The sequence below is a fragment of the Semicossyphus pulcher genome, unplaced genomic scaffold, assembly GCF_022749685.1.
Source record: "Semicossyphus pulcher isolate SPU_LCO1_2020_fin unplaced genomic scaffold, fSemPul1.0.p SCAF_14, whole genome shotgun sequence".
Classification (NCBI taxonomy): Eukaryota; Metazoa; Chordata; class Actinopteri; order Labriformes; family Labridae; genus Semicossyphus; species Semicossyphus pulcher.
This window is the reverse complement of record NW_027211648.1, coordinates 13,131,510-13,155,097: the sequence shown is the minus strand read 5'-3', so window position 1 is coordinate 13,155,097 and position 23,588 is coordinate 13,131,510. Positions and strand designations below refer to the sequence as shown.

Sequence of the window (23,588 nt, the reverse complement as noted above, 5' to 3'; positions counted from 1 at the left end):
TAGGTCAGGTTTCTCATTTAAGCGAGTACAGTATTTAATCCCATTGGCACTCCAATACAAAAAATCCATGCTTGTAATCCAAAAGCTAGTTCAATTCTATGTTGAATTACAGCCTTTGGCATTGTGGATCCAAATGAAAAGATTAAACCAGCCTAATTGGGACATACAGAAGGGTCATTCAGTGTTTTTTTTTTTCTCCATTTCGGCAAATCACTCATCTTTCTGTTCGACACGTGCGCGGCTTTAGCACAACCTAATCCTGACCCTCGTGCTTGAATGGGATTTGGGTGAAAACCAACAAACTAGGCCACGAAGCCTCGGGGTGAGTCAGTGGCAGTGTTACACTAAAAATAGACCGTGTTGGAATAATTAAGAAAATTCATTTCTTAAATGTGTGGACCATCGTTTTTAATTACCGTTCCCCCTAAAGGGCCAAACTGGAACCAGTCTAATGAGGTCGTATGAAAGCGGCAGATCGCAGAGATAACAGCTGGATGATGAATCTCATACCTGCATGCTTGTCTGCTCCAGCACATTTTTGCTTATCACATTCCTATTTTTTTTCCATAAAACAGAGCCAACTTTCCACTGCAGTCCTGTCTGAGAGCAGCTACGACTGAAACTGTATCATGTTTAAAGCACAGCAGACCTTTCAGCTGCGAAACACTACTACCAACAAATTCTTCTGCTTTTTAAACCATCATTGTGGAAAGTTACATTAACTGTATTCAGATGTTAGCTTTGGGCAAATGTTGTTTTGCTAGTAGCGGGCACAGCTCTGCATCAGCTGAACTGGAATTGTTACATTGAAGCACTTTACAGATCTGTGACCTAGTAAATATTGACTGGCATCTATCAAATAGGCTTCCTGGAGTATTATCGTGGGGGACTTATTTTATTATAGCTTGTAGGTCATTTATCAGTATAGATTTCCTGCAATCAGTATAATGCTAACTAAGCTTGCTGTTAAACTAGCCTAAACTTTGAGGCTAATGTGCTCCTAATAATTTACGCTGGGTGACAGTAAATTACAGTTCGTTTGACTGTATGTATTGTACCATTTCTAGCCTACATTTACTGTTCGACAAAATGCAAATAATGTCAGACGAGTTTAGACTGAGTTATAAATGTTTTGGTTTGAGTGAATATAGTTGTACGTATCCAGGGGCTTTTTATACCTCCCTCACAAACTGCTTCATAGATAGGAAAAAAAGGAAAGTAGCTGAAAGTAAGCAACAGTAAAATGCAAAAAAGTTTATAGTTAGAGGCTATGCTAAACAAAGACATACTGCCATAGACAGGGTCAGTGTGTCCGCTGCTGGCTAGCTTAAAACTAACATCGCTAAAGTAGAGAATGGTAAACAGTCACATTCAGGCATTTTATCAGATCTGTGACCCAGTTAATATTGATTGGCATCTATCATCTATCATCTAGTCCCAAAATAGCCTTCCTGGAGTATTACCTTGGGTACTCATTTTATTACAGCCTGTAGGTCATTTATCAGTTTCCTGCAATCAGTTTGATGCTAACTAAGCTAGCAGTTAAACTAGCTTTAACTACTTTTTTGAGGCTAATGTGCTCCTAATAATTCATGCTGAGTGACAGTAAATCACAGTTAGTTAAACTGGTTTTAGGCTAATGTGCTGGTAATAATTTATGCTAGGTGGTTACGTATGTGGTAACTGTTATGTATTTTATAAATTGTACTTTTATTGTTCCACAAGCTGCAAATTTTAGTGCCCAAATTAAACAACAAGTAATGCTAAACAAAAACATACTACCATAGACAGGGTCAGCGTGTCCGTCGCTAGCTAGCTTAAAGCTAACATTGCTAAAGTAGATGTAAACACGAACAGGCAAACAGTCAAATGTGCTGGCTAGTGTTGCTAACACAAAATTCAGTTTTTACTTATTTTTTAGCTAACTGTTATGCCTCTTACTCTTCATACTGTGCTCTTGTGGATTTGATAAAATATTGTAGTGGTCTTCCTGTGGGCCACTGATGATAGGCTACTCCGTTTCTAGCTAGCATGAGGGACAATGTAACTACTTATGTAGCTTTACTTTTATGACTCCAGCTTCCTTTCTACTCCACTAAGTATTTTCTAAAACAACTTTATGATTGTTTAAGGTATTTAATGTTTTCCTGGTATCAATTAATTTGTTGTCAGCTGAAACTCCAAAAGGGCCTCTCCTGTCTCCAACCATAACTGTAAATGTGTTCAAATTGCTGCATAGCTGTGGAGCTTCACGCTTAGTCAGGAACTAAGAAAGAAATGACCTCAATGTCAATGTAACACCAGAAATAGCCACATTTCCAACAACAACTTCTATTTTTACTTCTACTACAAGAATATCTGCTTATGTATTTAAGCTGCCTGACATTTTATTACTTCAGAAGATGCCCAGAGTTATTTAAAGACAAGAGCTTTAAACTCTCTTAATCTGCTTTGAGTAATACAAGAACGCATTTGGCATGTATACAAAGTGTGTTCAGTGGTGATACAGCTTTGCTGGCTCTACACTTGGATCTGAAGTTTGTGCACTGACACTAGAAAAGACTATAGGCAACAGTTAGCATACTGTTGTATGTTGTACTACCAAAAACACAGACCCAACATGAGTAGATAAACTCTGTCTGAGGTGACTCACAGCCATACACGCCTTCTATCAAAGCAGCCATTAATATTAGCATGGCAGTCGTACAATACAACAAAAACAACTCATGATTAATAGCTTTGTGGGCTGCGTGAACACAGAGGAGGTATGTGAACGGGGCAAGTGTTATTACAGTGGGATCAATAGCTCGAATGGGGAGCGGTATCGACACGGGCCGATGCTACGGCGCTACACTGCTGCTCCCTCGGGGACGGCGTGTCCACGGAGGGAGATTGAAATCAGTTTACAGCATGAGGGGACACATTAATCCTATTACCGCCAATCTGGTCGTTATGGCTTTTATTGAGGCGGCAGCGTTTGCTATTCAGCTGCACTTAGGCCTCGCTTGAACATACATAAACACATCTTCCTTACGTCACACGCTCTTTGCATGAAAGTGCATCCACGCGGTCTCCCATGCAGATTCGCACACTGTAGAGGCGACGGTAATCCTAAGAGTTACACAACATTACATAAGGTGGCTGAGAGATGCTACAGCTCTCACCTTGAGCAGCTGCAGCATATCTGCAGAGGAGCTCTTTCTCATCACTGTGCATCTTGGATTTTTGCTCATCTCTTTGTAATCGCTGCATGTGCATCACGATAGAGCTCCCACATCTAGTGATGATCAAGCATTGCAGGAGGAAAGTCAGAAGCATGGCTGCACACACAGAGTAATGAATGTCCACTATATTTTGTAAGGACATATTTTTCTACATGCTCTGTATTTAACACTGCAACATTAATGTCTTCCCCTTTAAGCAGGCAGTTTGCTGTAGACACAATAGGCTGAGGCCCTTCTGTATTCATTTAAGGTCACTGGTTCGGCATCTCTATTTTTAGGCTCTGAAACAACCTCATCTTTCTAAGAGCTGTTTGTGTTGGACTGGAAACTTATTGGAAATTCTGACAGGAAAATTCTGTACCGGTAATTTCAATAACAAAGGGCAGCCATTGTTGACGCTGTTTACCCGTCTTGGCGAGTCAGCCCCGGCCCTCTACATTCCACGCGAGGCCTTTTACTTTGCTTCTAATCTTATCGCTTCATAGCCGCGTCGTCTTGGCCACACGGTAACCGGACACCCCACCCAGGAGAGCGTCCTTTGTTCTACGTCACCCTAACGGACGCAGCGCTAACCTTTAGCTGACACCTGAGCCCCGGCACTTCTCTAGGGTTTCAGGCCAATGCGAGCTGCCCATCTCCACCTGCCTCGTGCCCAGACGAGGGGGAGCAGGCACACCTGAGCCCACTGCTCCGGCCCGGGATCGCTCAACCTTGCCATGATGCGGATCTGGTTTCCAACCAGCGCAGAACCTGATCCGGTCAGCGTCTACATCCATCCCGTCTGTCCTGCCGCTGATCCTCTGCCTCTTGCCTTCACCTCAGCGCCTGGTCAGAGTGCATCAGGACAGTGTTTTTAAACGCTGCGCCTGGATCATATTAACGTTCAAACCTGATTTATGTTTGATGAGTGAGAGGTCTGTTGGTGTCCTTTCTCTGAATAATGAAACACAGCAGAGAAAATGGGTCACTTATTAAACGGCCAGTGATTGATAACAGCAGATAATCAATGGAGACAGGTAATATATTTGCCCAGGATGATATTTCAACTTGATACTAATGGAGAAATAATGAGCACGGTCTGCTTTAGACCTGGAACGTTAGGACGATTAATCGATTAGTGCCTCTGCAGAAAACCAATCTGCAAATATTGTGTAATTTTTGATAGTAAAATGAATATCTATTGGTTTTTAAATGTTATTCCTACAAAATAAAGGTATTTAAAGATGTCCCCATAGGCTTACTTTTGTATAGGCCATACACTTAGTCTGCAGTATTATTTAAAGTGGTAATCTCGAGGATCTATTTTCGTTTCGTTCTCTTTGGCGGCACCTATGGCGATAAACGGTAATTGCGGGAGCACACTTCCCAGGTATCCAAAGGGTGTTGCATGTGTGACGTCTACAGTTGGCTCCCTTTATCACGGTTGTAACTCTTGATTTTCCTCGCTGACGGTCGCTTTCCTTTTTAGACTGTTTGCCTTCATCTGAGCGTCGAATTTGTTTCTTTTTCTTTGGATCTTCACTTATTTTTGAAGTTGTATCTGTAGTCATCTTTTCTTTGTTTGTTCAGACATAGTAGATTACTGTTTACCCGCTACGCTCACAGAGATTGGAAAAGCAGCCGCTTAGCTCCGCCTACCCTCTCTGGCAGACCAACCACGGCAGTCACTAACTTGGCGCCGCTTGTGATTTTTGCCTGCGAAAGTCGCCACAGACACCCAGTCCATAATATTGCAAATGCAAAGGCTTTCATCAGTGGGCCATAGGCTCAGTCACCATTGTGTTACCTCATTCAGCGATAGTGACTTAACAGACATTTATTGAAATTAAAATCTTCGAGATTATTACTTTAAATCCACATCTATTCATCTGTCTGTAACCTGCTACACAGCCAGAGTGTACCCACACAAGATGGTAAAAATGTGTGGAATATTCGACACTTAAAAAGCTATAAAAACCATAAATATCACCCTAATGCGTCGCTTGTTGCTTAGATGCTCAAAATAACCGCCCCCCAACTAAAGAAATAACAACCTGTTATATAAGCCGTATATCAAAGGAGTCAGTGGGAAAGAATGAAAACATCACAGACGTCAGCAAAATCACTTCAGCATTGCTGAACTGCAAATAGCAGATTAGTCATCAAATCTCCCCTCCTTCCTCATAACGAGCATCATTTCTGCGGCGATGAATCCAGAGACAGACACGAGTGACAGACAGACAGACAGACAGACAGGCAGGCGGGCGGGCAGACAGGACGGAAAGGTGACGGAAACTTCTCCAGGCGTCCTCGGCGCGGAGCGGTGTGTGTGTTTGCTGACAGAGGTGTTTGTCTGTAGGTCTGTGAGTCCGCTGACTCACTGTTTGGAGTGTGTGAGTGTGTCAGTGTTACTACAGTCTTCAGTGTGTGGGTGAGCCAGCTTAAGATGAAAATTGCTGCTCTCCTAAAGCAGCCTCTAGTGGTTTTATAACACTTCCCTCTTTAATAAAGTGTTAATGGGTCATAAAGTGTAAAATCTGATTTCTCCAAATGCTGCCTATTAAATTACAAGTATAATTCAATAGCAGGCTGAAGCCACTTATCAGGAAGAAGAGAAGGTTGACAGGCTGATCAATTATTAATTCATGTATAAAAGACCAAATAAATCGGCTCCAATCAAACTGGTAAGCGTGTAAATAAATAAATTAGATGTAAATGCCAGCATCAAATCAAGCATGCTGGGTAACTGTGCCGGCTTGCGTCACGCTCTGTAACACATTCGCTGCCTGCCGACGTGCTGTGACCTTCACCGTGTGTCCTGTGCTCTCATCTGCTGATGCCGGGACATTCTCCCAGGTAATGATAGTGTGTTGTGATGAGCACGCACACGCCACGACTCCGGCCTCGCTAAACCTCTCCTGAAAACAACGGCCCTTCTGTTTTCTCCACAAAGCACTCCTACTGTAACCGGCAGCTCTGCCATTATCGCAACAACAACCTGCCCTGTCCACAGCCTCTGTGTTTGGCTCATTAATGATGTAACCAGCAGGCGTGGAGCCAAAGCGTGGGCATGCCATTTCAACCGTGTCAAAACAATGGCTCCGAAAAATCTCCACAGCCAGCCGCGCCGCATCTTCTGTAATTGAAAACCCACCAATCACTGATGTTCTTCATGTCGCCCATTCAAGCTCTGCCGCTAATCTTTCTGTGAAGTGTCTATAAATAGCAGCGATACACATTTTAGTGCATAACAACAAAACAGCATTCTGATTATTGCTCCTCGCCTTCAGATTTGCAGATATTAATAAAAACAGGGGGCTTAAACGAGCTCAGATCTTCTTGATTGACAATAAAAAAAAACACAAGCAAGGCTGACAGGGAGGTGAGCTCAAACAGAGGCCGCCCCCCCCCCACCCACGTGCCCCGCTGTTAATCTGCCCTCTCCCCCAGCGCGCTCGCTGTGCCAGAAACCAGGATTAGTGGTGTTCTTTGTGTCATTCGAAAGTGGGCCCTCTGTCTGCGTTTTTAATTGTGCGAAACCCCCCTTTTCTTTAGGAGAGGTGGGCTGATAAGAGCTGCTTGAAAGGCAGCTTCTTTTTAGTGAAGACTGTCCTGCTGAGGGCTGTGATAACCAAGTTTTATTGAGGAAAAAGAGGAATTAATTATCTGAGTCTCAAAGTCTTGTGTTGTAAAAGAAGAGATCAGGAGTATCTTTTAGAAAACTCCCTGCGGTAATCAAGTTTTTCTTTCACCAAGAGTCCCTGAGAAATCTTAAAAATGACAACAATAGCAGGACAACTTGCTGGCAGACACATGGCTATCTTTCACTCTGGCTGGTCTGCAGTGGTTGGAAGGATTTAGATGCAAGCGCAGCAGCTGCCTGGCTTGCTAAGGGGAGCAGAGACCACAAGGGTGGGTCAGTGGCTCAAATGCAGTTTGCTGCCTTCATATACTTTTTAGTACGATTACATGCAGTTCTTCTTATATGCAACTCACGAACACAAGAGAGGTATTGTCTTTCAAAGAGACACACATACTTCCCATGGCAGCTTATGTAAGGTTGGTGATATATGGAGTTGCACAAAAATATGGCTGATGGAGGTGGGGTGACTGGGTGCATGAAAACCTCCAACTTCTGCTTTCTGCTGCAATTAAAAGCTGAATCCAGCCTTTCGACGGCACATCATCGCTGATGGCGGAGAGAGACACAGAGGAAGACAGATGCGACTGTGTGTTTGTGATCAAACCTCCCTCCATCTTTCCACTACATGCCTGTGATGAACTATGAATGAGTTGCTCTGAATACACTCAATTTTTTAAGTGATCTAACTCAGACTCGGGGGCTGCACTGAGGCTTGGTTTTATTCGATCTCCCCTCTTCCTGCGTCGCGTTTCCTCTCTTTTTTTGCGATGAGTCAAACCCGACACTCCGGCTGCAGGTGAGGGAAGATATTTGCATAAGGAATTTAAGGGTTTAGTGGGAGATCCATGCTTTGGCAAACCATCTGTGTGGCCCCAAAACTGGCACAAGGTAGGGCCCCCAGGCTCACTTTTGAGGATATTTAAGTGCTATTGCTTCCCTGCTCTGTGACTGACAGGCTGCATATGGCATACCTGTACCTGCCCTTAGGGTAAGTCAATAAATGATGACTGTATGTGTTCACTGAGTTTACAGGGTTTATATAGGCCTCTATGTACTTTAAGTTGCGTCAATGTTTAGAGGAAAAAAACTCGCATTATATCAACTGCATTAGTATTTATGGCACAATTCACAACCTCTTTTGTGGTTGGATTATTTTAGCTTCAATGTGATGATTATATAAAAACCCCCTGATTGGGCTGTTCTTTTCCCATCTACCCCAGTGCACCTGCAATGCTGCTGGGATGAGGAGGGAGCAGAGAAAGAGAGAGAGAAAGAAGAGGGTCTGTCTGCCACTGCGTCTAAAACTGCCTCACTTCTTCCCCTGCATGTGCCTTGCATGGACAATTCATCACACCCTCCCATTCAAAGTACGCATCATCTCACAATACCTCACGCTAAACTTACGCAACACAACACTTGGTGCATTAAAGTCGTTATTTTCTTTGTGTGTGTCCTTTTCGTGCCTTGTCTGCCCATTTTTGCAATTCATTCAGCGTCAATCAGAGTGCCGTGCGCGCGGCGCGGGACGTGCGTGTTGGCGAGCTGCGGCTCCCATTGATAAAAATCCTCGTCTGAGAGCGAGCGAGAGAGAGAGAGAGAGAGAGGGCTGCATTCAACGTCACCAAGACATGCATGCACTTGAACAGGGCAGGCAGCATGCAGACAGTCCCGAAAGTGCTGCACAACCACACCACAAGGACACAACCGAAATAATAATCATCCGCAACGTGCGTTTTGGCGAAAACCGTACCTGCATTTTGTCTGACGTAAACACCTCGGTGTCTACTTCGCAGGCGATGATGGTCACCATCTCCAGTTTCATATTTATCGATGGCATTCCCCTTCGTGGTTGTAAAATAACGAAATGGATTAAAAGTCTTTCTCCTCCTCTGTAGCAGGCAGCAACTGAGTATCAAGTTCCTTTTTCGGGGAAGTTGAGGTGAAGTCCAGCGGAATTTTCTGCTTGTTTTACCAGCTGAGAGAGTTGCTGCTGGACTCCTCACTGCACCGACGCGCTGCTCAGAGTGATGCTGCAGCAGCCGAGCAAACTCTCTCACCCCTCTGCCTCTCTCTCTCTCTCTCTCCCTCAGCCCTCTGCCTCCCCCCACCTCCTCTGGCTCCACATTGACGTCATTACCATCCGCACGTTCGTCGTCTTTTACGCCACTACAGTGCTCGACGAACCGTGCAGGGAGCACTGCAGAATTTACGCTCCGGTTTATTCCGCTTTTTCTTCTATTTTTCACGTTTTTTTAAGTTCCCTGAGTTGTCACGTGTCACAACCTTGTTGGAAATTTTATTTCATCAGTCAAACTGTGAATCACGCAACTTCAGCACCAGCGACACCCTGACTCACCCCTGCATTCCTACACACAGCGTTTTGTTTACCTCTGATTGAGGCTCTTATTTACGTACAGGACTTTTAACACAGCACTGCAGGGTTGGTGGTTATAGGAGCTGTAATTGAAGTGTTATGTAAAAGTCCTAAAATAACTGTAGAGGTAATTTTTTTAATTTTGGGCGGCTATTTTGAGGATATTGTGTTCAGTGATGAGTGGAAAAAAATAACAAGCACCTCACAATGAGTCATGACTCAATATGTAGGTTTTAGTTTCAAGTTAAACCAACACTTATGTAACATTAAAAAGTTACAATTTCAAGGTCATGTTGGAGAGCACTTAGCCAAATTATTATTCGATTTAGAGATACTTTGTTATTAATTAATCGGTCAATCATTTAGTTATTTATCAATTAATGGGTAGCTGAAAATGTGCCGTATTTGCACTTAATAAATAACTTGAACAGTTAATAGATTATCAAAATAGTTGGAGACTAATCAGCTAATTTGATCAGTCTTAGACCTAGTGTTTCAGGACTCCTAAAGGGGCTCATGGAATAAGAACTGGAATCCAAGATAGATAATACATTCATTTGTCAAAGCTTTTCTCTAATCTTTTCAATTCTGTCTTGTTTAATGTGTTTAAAGCTCAAAAGAGTAGTCCAATGAAATACTAATAAGGGAAATCACAACTGCTCACGATTTTAGAGGATGCGTTAAAGAAGGTCAGAGGTCAGAAGCCAACAAAGTTGAGAACCACTGCATCACACTGCACAGGTGTATCAGCAACATACAAGCATCACACAAGATTCACTGCTGTAGTTTCCTGGTGGTAACATGTCAGATTATATTCCTTACTATAATGTATTGTTATGCATAAATCCTCACCTTAAATTCCTGCCTCAATGACAGACATCCACAGCAATGTGCGGCAAAACTAAAACGCTTAGCGAAGCCATCCACAGCACTAGACCTCTTTTTTTCCTCCAGTCTAGGCATAATTGCATAACCGTGGCTGTCAGCTGCATGCTCCGGAGTTAGTGCTGCCTTCAGCTGACATGGTTTATGGCTTCACAGGCTTCAGAATAACAGACAAACAACATGGTTTTATGGGCGTCACACTGATGTGTTCAGGGCCGACGCTGCTGTCTCCCTACATGATACAGACAATAAATAAGCTTCGTAGTCTTCAGGGCAGATTCCTAGTTGATCCTGGAAAGACTCAGATTTGAAAACTTTAAAATACCTTCTCAGTGAGCTCTGCTGCACTCTTATTGCTTGTTGATTGGAGCTTAACTGTATCGTTATCACTCAAAATAAAGCAGCTGATGTAGGCGACAGTTACTCCTGCTGCCAAAGCTCCTTCCCTCTTAATTATGATGATACAAGTTTCCACTTCAGCCGCAGACCAATCATTAAAAAAATTCCCACAGACATTAAGCTGTTGCATAATATCCTAACGAACCATGTCTTCTTTCCATCACTCAGATCATCTCCCCCTCCCGCCGTTTCATAATAATAATAATTGCCCCGGCTAGCTGAGACAGCTAAGTCCCCCATAAGCCATTAATATTAAGGCTCGAGGCGGTGAGGGCTATTTATGTCTGTGTGTGTCAGGCATTGTCCACGCGGGGCAGACGGAGAACATGAGTGAGATTTGTGAGGATGACTTACATTCCTCCACCAGACATCAGTCAGTCACCCAGTCTGGAACAATCCGCCTCTAAACGCCAATAACGCCACAAATCAGACACTGTAACATGTCGGCCCGAGCCTGAGCGGCACCGCCAGCTGCTTCAACTGCTGGGAAAGAATCTGCTTTATCTTTTCGAACCACGGCAGTACGAGCAGGCAGTACAGAAGATGTAACTGACAGGTCTAGATATTATTTCACAATCCCCCCCGCCGCTCATTAATCACAAGCTCAGAATGGATAAAGCAGCGCGCCTGTGTCGCCTTTTCTTTTAAATCCGCTCAGTTTTCAGGAATCTAATGTAGTCTCAGCTCACCAAAGGTTGTGATCATTTATTTATGCCTTGTTGGAAAATTCTCTTTTCGCTTGCTCCTATTTACAAAGCCGTGGGTAAACAGGAGATGTAGAGGTTCGCTGTTGAGCTCAAGGAAACATCAGCTGAGTAGATGATATGCTGATGTGTAGTCCTGTGCTTCAACCTTCACATGTAGTCTAGTTTATTCTTATATTGTCTAGCCTAGCTAATAAAACTCAAGTGTTACTGCTGCATGAGTAAGCTACTGGTAACCAAAGCTGAATTTGCCATGGGTTATGTTGAAAGATTGTTAAGTACTTATGCTTTTAAATCAGCATTTATTGGAAAAAAAAAAAGGCGACATATTTTGTTAAGGAGAAAAATAAATCCAAATAGATGACACATTGGTTTGTTGCTGGTCTGTGCAAAATGTACGGCTACAATAACAAGCTAGCTTTAAGTGACTGCACGGTTAACATTTGGATCAGACACCTAAACATCACATGCTTGGAGTGAAAGTGCATGAAAGCTAGTTAGCAAGCGACTAAATAAGCCACATTAGTTAGCCTAAAGTAAGGGAGAAATTGCTGCTAATTGTAAGTGGAGATAAATGGCTAAAATCCTCAATTAATGGTTGAATAGTTAGCTTATACATAAATTGTTGCAGTTGTTAGCAAAAGTAATGCATAAATTCATGAATAGTTAGCTAAAAGTCATAAATAAATGCTTGAAATAGTAGGCTAAATTCAATCAAAAAATGATTACATAGTTAGCCTAAAGTTGGCTTTTGAATAAGTGTTAGCTAAAAGTAGCCAAATGCCATCAACAAAAGCCTGATGTAACTGGATATGTATTACTCATTATTGGTCAAAGTACCTAGCTAAAAGTAATAATTGATTGAAAACGCTTTATAATAGTTAGGCCAATCTCGGAACCCTTCGGCTATCTTCTGAATGATATAGCCTCTGGGAATAACGGTGAATTTTGCGGGCATTCCGGTTTAGCCGGCTTTAAGCGATAAGGACTTCCAGCCAACACTTCCTGTTCCGTGTGCTGCATTGTTTACATTCCAAACAGTGACTTGAGAAGCAACTGGTTTGTTCAGATCAAACGTAAGGTGAAATTTGCTTCTCCAAATACGTCAGCAAAATAATCAGCGTCATTTGTTGGTTCATTACATCCCCTGGAGGAGCGGACGTTCATCTGTAAATATTAAGTTGCGCAGAGGCTGCACTTTGGCTAACTACTGCTGTATGAGCCCCAAAAAGACACCACTTTTCTTGTGATTTACTTTAATTAATGGGTTGGAATTACAACATCATGATGCAGATTAGTAAAAAGTGAAAATGCAAGCTCAAGAGGAGAAGAAAACAACTTTTAAAATGATTGTTGAACGGAGGTCGGATCGTTTCTGATGCATTCAAGGAAGTCATGGAAATATAAACGCTGAACAGCTTTGGCGGCACAATCTGTAATAGAGATAACAGTTAGGCTAACTGGTTGAAATCGTTAGCTAAAAGCAACAAACAAATGATTGCTAAATTATTATACGACACATCCAGCTTCTGCTGCTCCAAGTGCTTGTAACACAAATGCAAACTGACCTCAATATTGACAATCGAATAGTGTGAAAAATTTTTTTAAACTTTTATATGAGTAATACTTTAAAATAATATTTGCTTTCAAATGAACACGATGGTTGGTGCAGATGGAGGGGCTCTTGAGCTTGCGTAACAGGCGTCTGTGGGTGAGCTGAAAAAAATCGCAGCTGCAGCTCTGTAGCTCTTTCTACTGACGATGTGTATGATGCATTCTAAAATGTTTCTCTGCGTCTGATGCACACCTCTGATTCCTTTTTATCGCTGCTGATACGTCTTATGGATCGTTGTGGATGATGAAGCACTTTTCTTCCTCTCTGGCCTCATTCTGCAGCTCTCCTCCTCCTCCTGCTCCTCCGCCTCCTCATTCTAAATTCTCTTCTCCTCATTCACAATTCTCTCTGTTAGATCTCAGCGAGTACGCCCTGAACACGGCTCCAAGAAGGAAGCGCTAGAACGCATTCTTTCAGCATCAGTTATAAAGTGCGACAGATTATGACTTACCTTGTAAAACTTGTTAATAACAGCATTAGTGGATGTTTAAAATTATCTTAACAGGAGGATGTAGTTATTTCAAATGGCTGGTATCTTACTTCTTGAATAAATGTACACCTACAATGTGTACTGCAGTGTGCACATGTTCAAAGGCAAACAGCAACTTAAACGCCATATTTTGATCTTCATATCTAAAAATATGTAAATGCATCATACCTCGCAAATTAAAACAACAAAGGAGATGTTATGATGTAGCAACGTGCATGTAAATGTTAATGAACAGACCGTAAATGCAGCCTAAATTCACAGATAAGGCACGCAGGAAAATGGAGGCACTGCAGAGTCTCGAACATGCATGATGCACTTTATAAGAGATGAGAAGAGGAGGAGGCAGGGAGGCAGAAGAAATGCTCAAAGGGTGAGACGCTGTGTCTCAGACTCACTGACGAGCAGAATTTGTATTCTGGAGTGGTGCTCTGCAGAGGATCAGGAGGGAGGAAATCAGGGCAGTGGATCATCACTGTGGGCTGCGATACGCATGCTCATGATACACACATGTATGTTAATGAACGCCCGCACACACATGAAAGATGCAACACATATACACAATGATATATAAGAAGAGCATTCAAATATATACTGGTTTTGTGCTACATCATGTGTGGATTTAAAGGGAACACACACACACATTTCTCCACTGAAAGAATCTAAAAATAGAACAGCGTGAAAAAATGACAACAGCTCTGACAGACACACAAGTGATAAGAGCTTTGTCTGTTTGTGTGTGTGTGATGTGACAGCAGAAGAATGACTGCGAAAAAAAACAAACTCCAGAGCTCGGCCACTGCAGGCATGCAGCTAGGCTGCAGCTGCACCATCCTCGTGTATTCAAACACACATACACATACACACGCTCCATCCCTTCACTGCCAACCCCTGGTTACACCAGGCTACCTCACTTGGCCCAGCCAAACCAACCCCTGGTGCCAGCGCCAATGCAGCTGCTGTAATCTAGGCCAAGCTATTTATAAAGCAAGCAGCCAAGTACAGGCGCAGGGAGCCGCGGGGAGACAGAGGGATGGGAGGATAAAAGAGTGTCTACAGGGCGGAGAGACACATCTACAGAGTGTAGGTGAGACAGAAGGAGTAGAGTGAAAAGAAGACACACAGAGAGAGAGAGAAAGGTCCTGTCAGGTGCAAAGGACAGCATGAATACCTGAGGACGAACACGCACCAGCTCATCGACTGTAAATGACACAACACAAGTAGCCTCCATCAACTCTCCTTTAATCTGTTTAATCTGAAGGTTTGGATTCTGCAGACGAGCTGACAGGCGGGGACGTGAGGGAGGGGGCTGTCGCTGCTGCAGAGTGTAGTGATTTGTTTGTGGAAAATGTTGACGGATAAGTTTTACACGACTTCTGGCGATCAAGCTTTAATTACTAGTGATAGAAACTCCCAGAGGCCAAATGTGACAGTTGTTCTTTCTCCTAATTAACAGAACTGAGCCTGCCATCAGGGGACGTTTGAACATGCAACTGCAAATGTAGTAACTTACACTTTAGAGACAAACTTGTAGACCACATTTCGGATATTGCGGTTGTACATGATAACAATTTATTTTAACTACATTTAGAAGGAGGGTGGAAGTCACGCACAGGGCCGCTGCATCGAGGACTGTAACCTCTGTATATGGGACGCGCAATTTAACTGCTGAGCTAAACCTGCGCTCCACTCTTTCCCTCTTTGACTCTAACATAACAAACTGAGACAGTAGGAAGAAGGCATACATCACCAACATACACCAACAACACAGGCCTATGAAACTGGCAGAGTCATCAATATATATTGAATGGTAACCCCTGTATTGTGATACGTATCATATTGCCAGATCTCTGCCAATGCACAGTGGTAGTAATTATAGTGGGCTTCACGCCCAGATTTTCCAGTGATCATGGGAATAATTCTGCCTTTATGTGACCTAAAAAATAAAAATGTCTTTTAATTATAACTTCATATCATCATTATAATCAGGGGTTTCGTTGGTCCAGCACATTTTTCCACATGCTTGCAGAAGGGATCTGTTGGAGCAGGATGGGAATGCTTTTTATCTGGATGACCTGCTCTGTAAAAAAGGGGTGAAAATAAAATCCATGCAAAATGTGTAATTCATACTAAAAGTACATAAGTTGATAAGTAAAGTTTACCTGCATTACCTCATTTTCAACAGTAACAATTGCAACCCAAAATAATGTAATAAAATCTACCCAAAGATATCGGGCCTGAAGTGCAAAGTGCACATGTGCAAACGTTTGTTCTTGGCTGCAGGCCAGGGTTGGATTAACTGGTGTTTGCCTGTTTTGCTGTGCATCATAGAATGAATGAAAGTGTTTATATTTATTAGTTAGCTATACCAGACGGTTTGTGGTCGCTGTGTCTATATGTGACAAGAAATTGAAATGTGTAGCCCTCTCTTGGCGGTTACACTGGCTGACTTTCCTGAGTATTAGTAAGTAAATTAACAAAAGCAGGCTAATGTTGTTGATTAAAATTTATTTTTATTTGAGCATCTCTAATTCCCAATAATCTAATGAGAAATGTTGAGTAGAATTTACCTAATTTATTTTAGAGTATCATAGTTGTTAAATTTAGGTACTCAAAACAAAGGGTAAAATTTACTCAATCAAATAAAGTGCAAATTGTTACCTTTATTGTATTGAGTATATTCTATAGGTTGTTTTGCTGGCTCGCTCCAGGGCAGAAGTTGATTACAGACAGTGAAACTAGTATCATATCTGACATGTCTGGACTCCACAATAAACTGACAGAGGAGCTGTCCCCTCCCCTCCCAGCTCATCATCTATCTGCGGGTTGAATTGATCTCTGTCAGCATGAGAGCCAACTCTCGCAGCGGAGCGTGAAGGTGCTGACAGCTCTCCTCCACAATCAAATGCATGATAAGGGTCGATGGCACTAAGTTGTTTAGGTTTATGGGTGTTTGTGTGCTGGAATTTCATTAGCACTATATCTTTTGTGAAAGTGACATGAGGCGGGGAAGCGAAGGTGACAAATCGTGTCCAATTTATGTGGCTGTCAGCAGCCGCAATCCATTCTTAGTTTATTAACCCCTCAGTGTATTGGCAGAGTTGGCTATTAGGCGTTTAAATTCCCTTTATATAGATTTGTATGCCATTTGTAGTATGGTGAAAAATATGTATACGTTTGTTATTGACAGATTTTTTGGCTGTTTGTGGATCAGTCAGATTTTCTGATTCCCCAAATCAGTTTAAGAAGGTCAGTATCAAACGGCTGCTGATCCGCTATAATGGCAACAGTTAATGCATTAGTTGAGCAATGGAAAAACATTTTTTAACAGGTTTGATGAATAATTGGTTGTTTAAATTATTGTTTTAAGGACGTGTGTTTACATTTTTCAATTTAAGCTTTAAAATTTGAGCTTTTTTGTTCGATTTAAATAAGTCTGAGATGTAGATTTTTTTTGACTGAACAAAACTCAAAACTCTGAAATGCTTAATGGGAAATGTCTGTTCAATAATGAGAATACACACCTGTTTGATTGATGGGAAATGTCACTATTACAGGATATAAAAACTGCTTTATATACCTGTGAAAATGTGAATTCATAAATTGATTAAAATAAGTTCAGTTGAGTACACAGTGCTTTTACAAACAGCATTACAAGCACTGTCCAAACATGAGTGTTGACAGTATAGTATTATTTGCTTCACAGCCTACATCTGGTGCGCCACCAGCAGCTGTCGAGAGTTTAACCCAGTGCAGCAGCTTAGGAGCTGGACAGATGAGCTGCTGTACAGCAGGGACAGAGACAGTAGCGCAGAGCAACACGTGCCAGTGTTCCCCTGATTGCTTTGCTTTCAAAAATCAGGTCAAATCTTTGGATGAGTTAGGACTCTCCAACCCGCAAACAGACACCGCTGCTGCTTGAATACCAGACACAATAAAAAGAAAAGGAGAAATGAAAGTGGGTAGGGAAGGACCCGAGGCGGTCTCCGAGCGTCGCAGACAACACAGCGCTCTGAGGAGTGGGTGCCATTTTTCGGAGCAAGCAAACAAAGACAGAGAAGAAAACTATTCTTTCTATGTCTTTCACCGGAGAATAGGAAAACTCTCTATTTCTTCACTTCAAACTGATCTAATTTAAAGCCAGGGGATGTTCATGTGTGAGATACCAAACTTCGAAGGATGAGGCTGACATGAAAGCAAAGTCAATGAAAACGAAAAAAGGGTTATGCTACAGCTCCTAGATCTGTTTCAGACAAACTCTCAAACTTTCACAAACACAGACGCTCCCAGACGCCACTAATTTGGATCTATAGACCGTCAATGAGGAACATGATGGAGATTGTGAGATATACGCAGAGACGGACTTAAAAGACTCATGGGGGAAATAAACAAAATGAAAGATGTGAGGAAAAACAAGAATACACAAGAACCAAAGTGAAGCTAATTGAATCGGGGAGAGTCACGCACATTTAAAATTGCATTTCCTTTTCCCAGCAAAGTTACTTACAATAGTGAAAAACAAGTTCTGGGAGAAAAATCAACAACAGGCCGTCAATAGTGCTTTTCTGTAAATGACAACAGGCAGAAATTGATTTGTACGCCGGCCTCCACACCTCTCTCCTCATAAATAACGGCGAGAAGCAGCCTCACAGGGGAGCCGGCTTCACAGACTTACAGCATTAAGACGTCAGCAGTCGAGTTCTGTAAGTAAACACAGATGTAAAAAGACGGGAAGGGGAGACAAACTGTTGAAAAATACATTGTTAAAGCACAAACAGATTACGGACAGATCAATTCCACTTCCTGTTTCTTGTGTGTTTATTTCAACACATTAACGACAATCATCTACAGAACATTATAGGACTCCATGATTGCATCTTAACTTGGCATCAGCAGAATGAGAGGTCATTCTCTGGTGCTATTCTTAAGAGCACCTAAGACACATTTCTATTTTTAGACTGATTGAACCAGAAAATAATCTTGATTTAAATAGAATCAGAGCGGCACGACTAAGAACAAATAACACCGTGGCTGAGATAGCGGCCTGAATCATATAGTTTCATAATCAGGCAGCTGTGTAGTGAAGGACGGGACAAGAGAGCCGTCTCTGTAAAAAGCAATAAACACATATCAAAGAGGAAAATCGTATTTCCCTGAAGCTCGAATGGCAAAAGCAAAAACACTAATTATATCATGCTGAGGATTCAAGTATGTTTGTCTTTAAATAGATGTTTGAGGTTAAGAGAGAACAATATAACAGACTTATGTAACTGGATTTAATTAGATGCATGAAGGGATTCTTAAAAATGACAAAGTCATCATTAATGTCTGTCTCCAGAGAAAACTCAGGGATGAGTGTCCTTGTAAAATATACTCAAGTCAAATGAAAAAGTTGATTTCTTTTGGCTGAAGTTTCATAAGTCTGTGAAATTTCAGAAGACAAACACATCCAGCTGGAGGTGACATCATCAAGTTTAACCAAATGGACATAAATCTTTAATTATTTGAAAATGAGCAGTGATCTTTACATTTCAGAATCTAAAGTCAGCAAATTGGTTGAACCATGGCTTCAATTATTGTCCATTGTGTGATCAAATAAGTGTGTCTACAATAAAATATATTACCGCCTTCTTCTTTCTTTAATGACCAGCTCCAGTCACGTTCTAAGAAATACACAAATACGTTTAATTACCTGGTAAAAATCCTCCCAAGGCATCTCCTCCTTCTCCCTCATTAAAAATTCCCAAATCTGCAAATGCCCACTATACACGTCTCTGCGTTTCGTGGCAACTTGTTGAAACGTAGCTAGCTTGAAATGTACAGTTACAGCTGGCTCGCACATCGCTGAAGTGGTTGCCATAGGTTTCACATAATTTGGCATATTGGCAGCCACTGTGCAGAGAGATGGTTGACTTTCTTTCTGTGACTCTACACCTGAGATGATGATGAAGTCTTTCGTCTAAATACAGCTCACTACAGGGTAAACTACTGATGTGTTATTATGTAGGGAATCGTGAATGAGTGGATAAAGGAGAGATTTCCAAAACAGCCTTTGACATGCACAGCAGGAAACACACTAAGGTGTTCTTAATAACATTAACGATGGCTTCATTCTATTCAAGTGACTCGGTAAGCCATGACAGTGTGACACTACACCAGCATGCACAAGCCTCTGAAACTCACACCTGTCCTTTTCCTGCTGTTAAATGTCAAAAAGTCTTCCATAATAATATAGGTTACATAGCGAAAAGAGCAGGAACAACTGTTTATATTGAGTGCAGGCTGCATCTAAGGCTGCAGATGTCATGTTGAATCTCTACTTCATTGGTTCACAAGGTATTTTGTTCATGTGCTGCACAGTGCTGTCAATACAAGATGGCAGAAGTGGCATGTTGCCGAGCTGCTTTGCATATTAAATTAAAATGAAGTGGGAACCTGGTCTGGCAGGCGCTAATGGCCACGCCGCATGTTGGGTTTGAAGCACACCCAATCATTGAGGTGTAATTTGTTCCATCCTACTCTGTAAAAAGTAGTGAAGGAGATGTCAATCAAGGACGATGTATACAAACCCCTACCTGTCCTGAGAAGAGACCTAATCAGACTGACTAATTAAAATCACCAGGTGCGTGCAGGGCCTTTGAAATGTACCTTACACATTTTATCTTTAACTCACAGGCACAAAAACCTTTTATTAATAGACGTGTTCAACTTTGGCAGAACATTATTAACACCGTGATGTTACATGTAATACAGATATTTTGTCACATTATTAGCTTGCCTGTTATATTTGCAGCTACAGTAAAGGCTTGGATTATACAGGAAACCTAGTAGCTGATTTCAACTTGACATTCTCATTGAAATGCAAGGGGTAATGTTGATTCACAGGGAAAAATGGAAAACTGTCATTGCAAAAGAAAACACTGACATCTTGTCAAACGCAAAACCTACTTTGCCACCCGAAGTGCCAAAACAGCTCAATTTTACCAAACGGCTCTTTCCACTGTTGTCTGCTGCTCTTAAATTGCTTTCTGCTTTCTTCTCTTTGATAAATAACAGTAAAAATAGCACAGCGGGTCGGTGAGACAACCCGGGTCAGTGTACCAGAATAATATCCAGGCCGCAGCAGGAGCAGCAGCCAGCGGCACTCACTCACTCTGCACTGCATCATGTCTGACCTTCAGCCTGCCGAGCACCCGCTCCCTCACGTTCACCCCCCGGGACCGACGCCCAAAAATAGACCGCCGTCTGACACATGCAAACATATCACTAACACGCACATGCATGCACACTGAACATAGATGCATTTATGTGTGTGCACATAAAACACAAACACTCACTTTACATCTCACTTCTCACATCCTCTATCATGCTGCCTTTTTTCCCCCGATGTGTTTCATTGCTGAACTCTGAGCTGGGGTTGTATATATGAGTCACACTGTCACACACATTAGACTGAAGTGGGACAGCTACTTCCACCAAAGCAGTTCAACTTTTCACATACTTACAGTCGTCACTGATGGACTGCTAATGCATTTCTAACAGGAACAGTTTGGAGAATGTTTTGGAGAAAACTTATCTGCTGACTAATGCAATAGATCTGGTTTGGCTCTGGACTTTCTGCCTTTCTCTAATTACAATGTACGTGAATGGAATATTATTTGTGGTGCTCTAAGCTTTGAAAAGGGAATGTACTTCCTTAGAAAAAAAAATGTCTCTATTCCTCTGGATAATCCCAAGAAAACACTGTGGACAGTCCCACAGAAGCAGTGCTGTTTGAATAGTCCCTGTGAAATCTGTTGACGAGAGGAAACATGAACAGTGATAGAGACACTGTTTCCGGGAAAAACAAAGTCCTTTTTTTTGGTAATAATAACTACAGTAATATGAAAACTTTCAGATTAGTTACACTGTAAGAAGAAAACAAAATATCACAACTAAAATAGTAAAATCAATTCAACACAGCACATCTCTTTTAAATAGACAAACTTAAAAGTAACAAGGGTTAAATACAAAACACTTAAGGCCAGTTCAGATCAAAGATTCTCAACGCCACGAAACGGTTTTAGAATGTTGCAGATAATTGCACTGAACTGGTTAGTTGCAGAGCATCTGAAGCCGTTGCCTGGGAGTTGCTGTATGTAGCTATGATGTAATGATGTAGCTATTTCACTTCAGCCAATCAGGAAACAGCATAAATTGGCGTAGGCACCCTGTCTCTGGCGCTGCAGAAGCCAAAGACAGCTCCAGATCCTATCTCTCCAAACTCTCTGTCTTCGCCGTTTAATTAATCAGTGTTACAGCTAACATTGCGAGCATGTCACTATCATCCTTTTTTTTTTATAACGTTAACAGAAATCCAGCCAGTTAATTCATGTAACGTTATAGTATTAACACAGAAGTAGTGGGGTATGTCAGTGCACCGTTGTTACAGAGACGGTCAGCTGCATCTGTGCGCGTTGCTTTGATGTGGACAGCCCAGTTTTAGAACGTTTACGATCAGATGTCAAGGGATTCTTTTGGCAGTTGCATCCAGTCTCGTTGCGAATCATTGATCTGAACTGGCCTTTAGTCTAACAGTATTGTATGAGTATCACGTCAGCCCGATACAGCTAATGGTTAGCCTGGTTAGCAGTAAAGCTATCACTTAAAAGACAAATCAATGACTGAAAAAGGGCTACAACGAAAGCCAAAAATCTACATTAAGGGAGTAAAGTAAAGATGATGATAGTGGATGTAAAGAATGGTTCAAATGTCTGATGATAGTGGATCTAAAATAGTAATTTGGCCAAACAGAAAGTGCTGCGGAACACTGCCTTGTAGTTGTTGCTAATAGCAACAGAGTGTTCAACTGAAACCAACTGCTGCTGGCAGGAAATACAGAAAGCTATTACAAAAAGTTCTTGTGAATTTTCTAGTGCTAAATTGAAAAAACAAAGTTTTAGACAGAGTATTATTTTTGGTGAAACTCAAGTATAATATTGGCACCTTTAAATGGTCTGCTTCAGTGATCTTAGCATTAGCAAAGCAATTTAATTCAGATCCATATTTAAATTTGGAAATATATATTAACACTTAAATTATAGGCTTATGGTAAAGTTGTTTTAGTGAAGGTGTGATTAACAGTTTCCTATTTACATATGCAGAAGACATTTATATAAGCCTTCCTAAGTCCCTTTTAAGGCCGCCCACAAATGCAAAGTGAATATTTACTCGCTTTGCTCAGTTATTCTCTTTAGCTCCAAAATATTCTGCTGTTTATACCAGCTAGTTAGAAACCTGTCTCTCTGCCATTTGACGCTGAAGAAAAATAATGCAGTGACTGAGGTTGATGAGAGCGAGACTGAACCAAAACAGTACGTTTTCAGGTCATGAAACTATACAATTAACTGAAAGACACCGTAATGCTCCATAGAGCTGAAGACTCCTTATTCTCTGAAGGTTTTTCATTATGAGCTAACACCTCCACACAGAGACTGTATAAAAAAGATATGCGACACAACAGCTTCCCAAAAGTGAAGCCAAACCATCTTGTACACCCCCCGCTGACTGGCTGCAGTATAGGTCATAAAGCCCGCCTACTCTGTGTTAATAAATGGGACATGAGTCAAACTGTAAAATCAAAACACATGTTAATTATTATGTCATTATACTTTTTTATCATGCTGATTTATGTCCAATTGTTGTCTGAGAAGTTTAGTTTTAATTAGTTATTTGAAGCTGTAAAAAGGGTCTAACGCCATGATTGACAGCTCTGTTGACAAATATGGCTCCTGCAGCTGATCTGTTCCATATTAGCAGGGGGGAGGAGGAACAGCGGGCGAAAAACATAGCTAACACTACAATCACTGAACTTTCCATAACCATGAACATCTGCTTCAGAAGAACACAAGAGGCAGTTCTGCTGTCGAATGCACCGAAATGAGGGATCTTAAAGTTAAGTGAAATGTGTGTTTTGGTCGGTACATCAATACCACGGCTCCACCAGCCGATCTGTACTGTGCAGACTCTGACTCAAAATGTGTAAGATGGCATTGCCTGCTTCCAGGTTCATTTTGGCTTTTGTACTACCACTACCAGTACACCTAATCATTAGACAAATTGTTAATATGAAAATATGGATTTAGTGCAGCCTTGGTATCATCCTATTAGCATACAAACTTAAAGACATTTGTTGTCTGGTTTTCTTTTGTCTGTAAGATGAAAACATTTTGTTCTGTGTTGTACTAAGCTTGCAGCTGCTGCTTGCCTGATTGCACCGGTTATGGATTGAGGAGAGCT

General features: G+C 41.7%; 1 protein-coding gene across 3 annotated transcripts in view; it reads right to left on the bottom strand.

Annotated features, from left to right (window-relative positions):
• The window catches only part of rcan3 (regulator of calcineurin 3), a 42,833-nt gene that overhangs the window by 14,341 nt on the left and 4,904 nt on the right, over positions 1 to 23,588 (bottom strand). For 2 of the 3 annotated variants that reach the window (XM_069662150.1, XM_069662152.1), the window contains exon 1: positions 8,597 to 8,856. The exons of the other annotated variant lie outside the window; for it this stretch is intronic. In XM_069662150.1, the coding sequence (XP_069518251.1) occupies positions 8,597 to 8,683 (87 nt within the window). In that variant the 5' untranslated portion in view covers positions 8,684 to 8,856. Of the gene's footprint in view, positions 1 to 8,596; positions 8,857 to 23,588 lie in introns of those variants that run through there. 3 annotated transcript variants of the gene reach the window in all.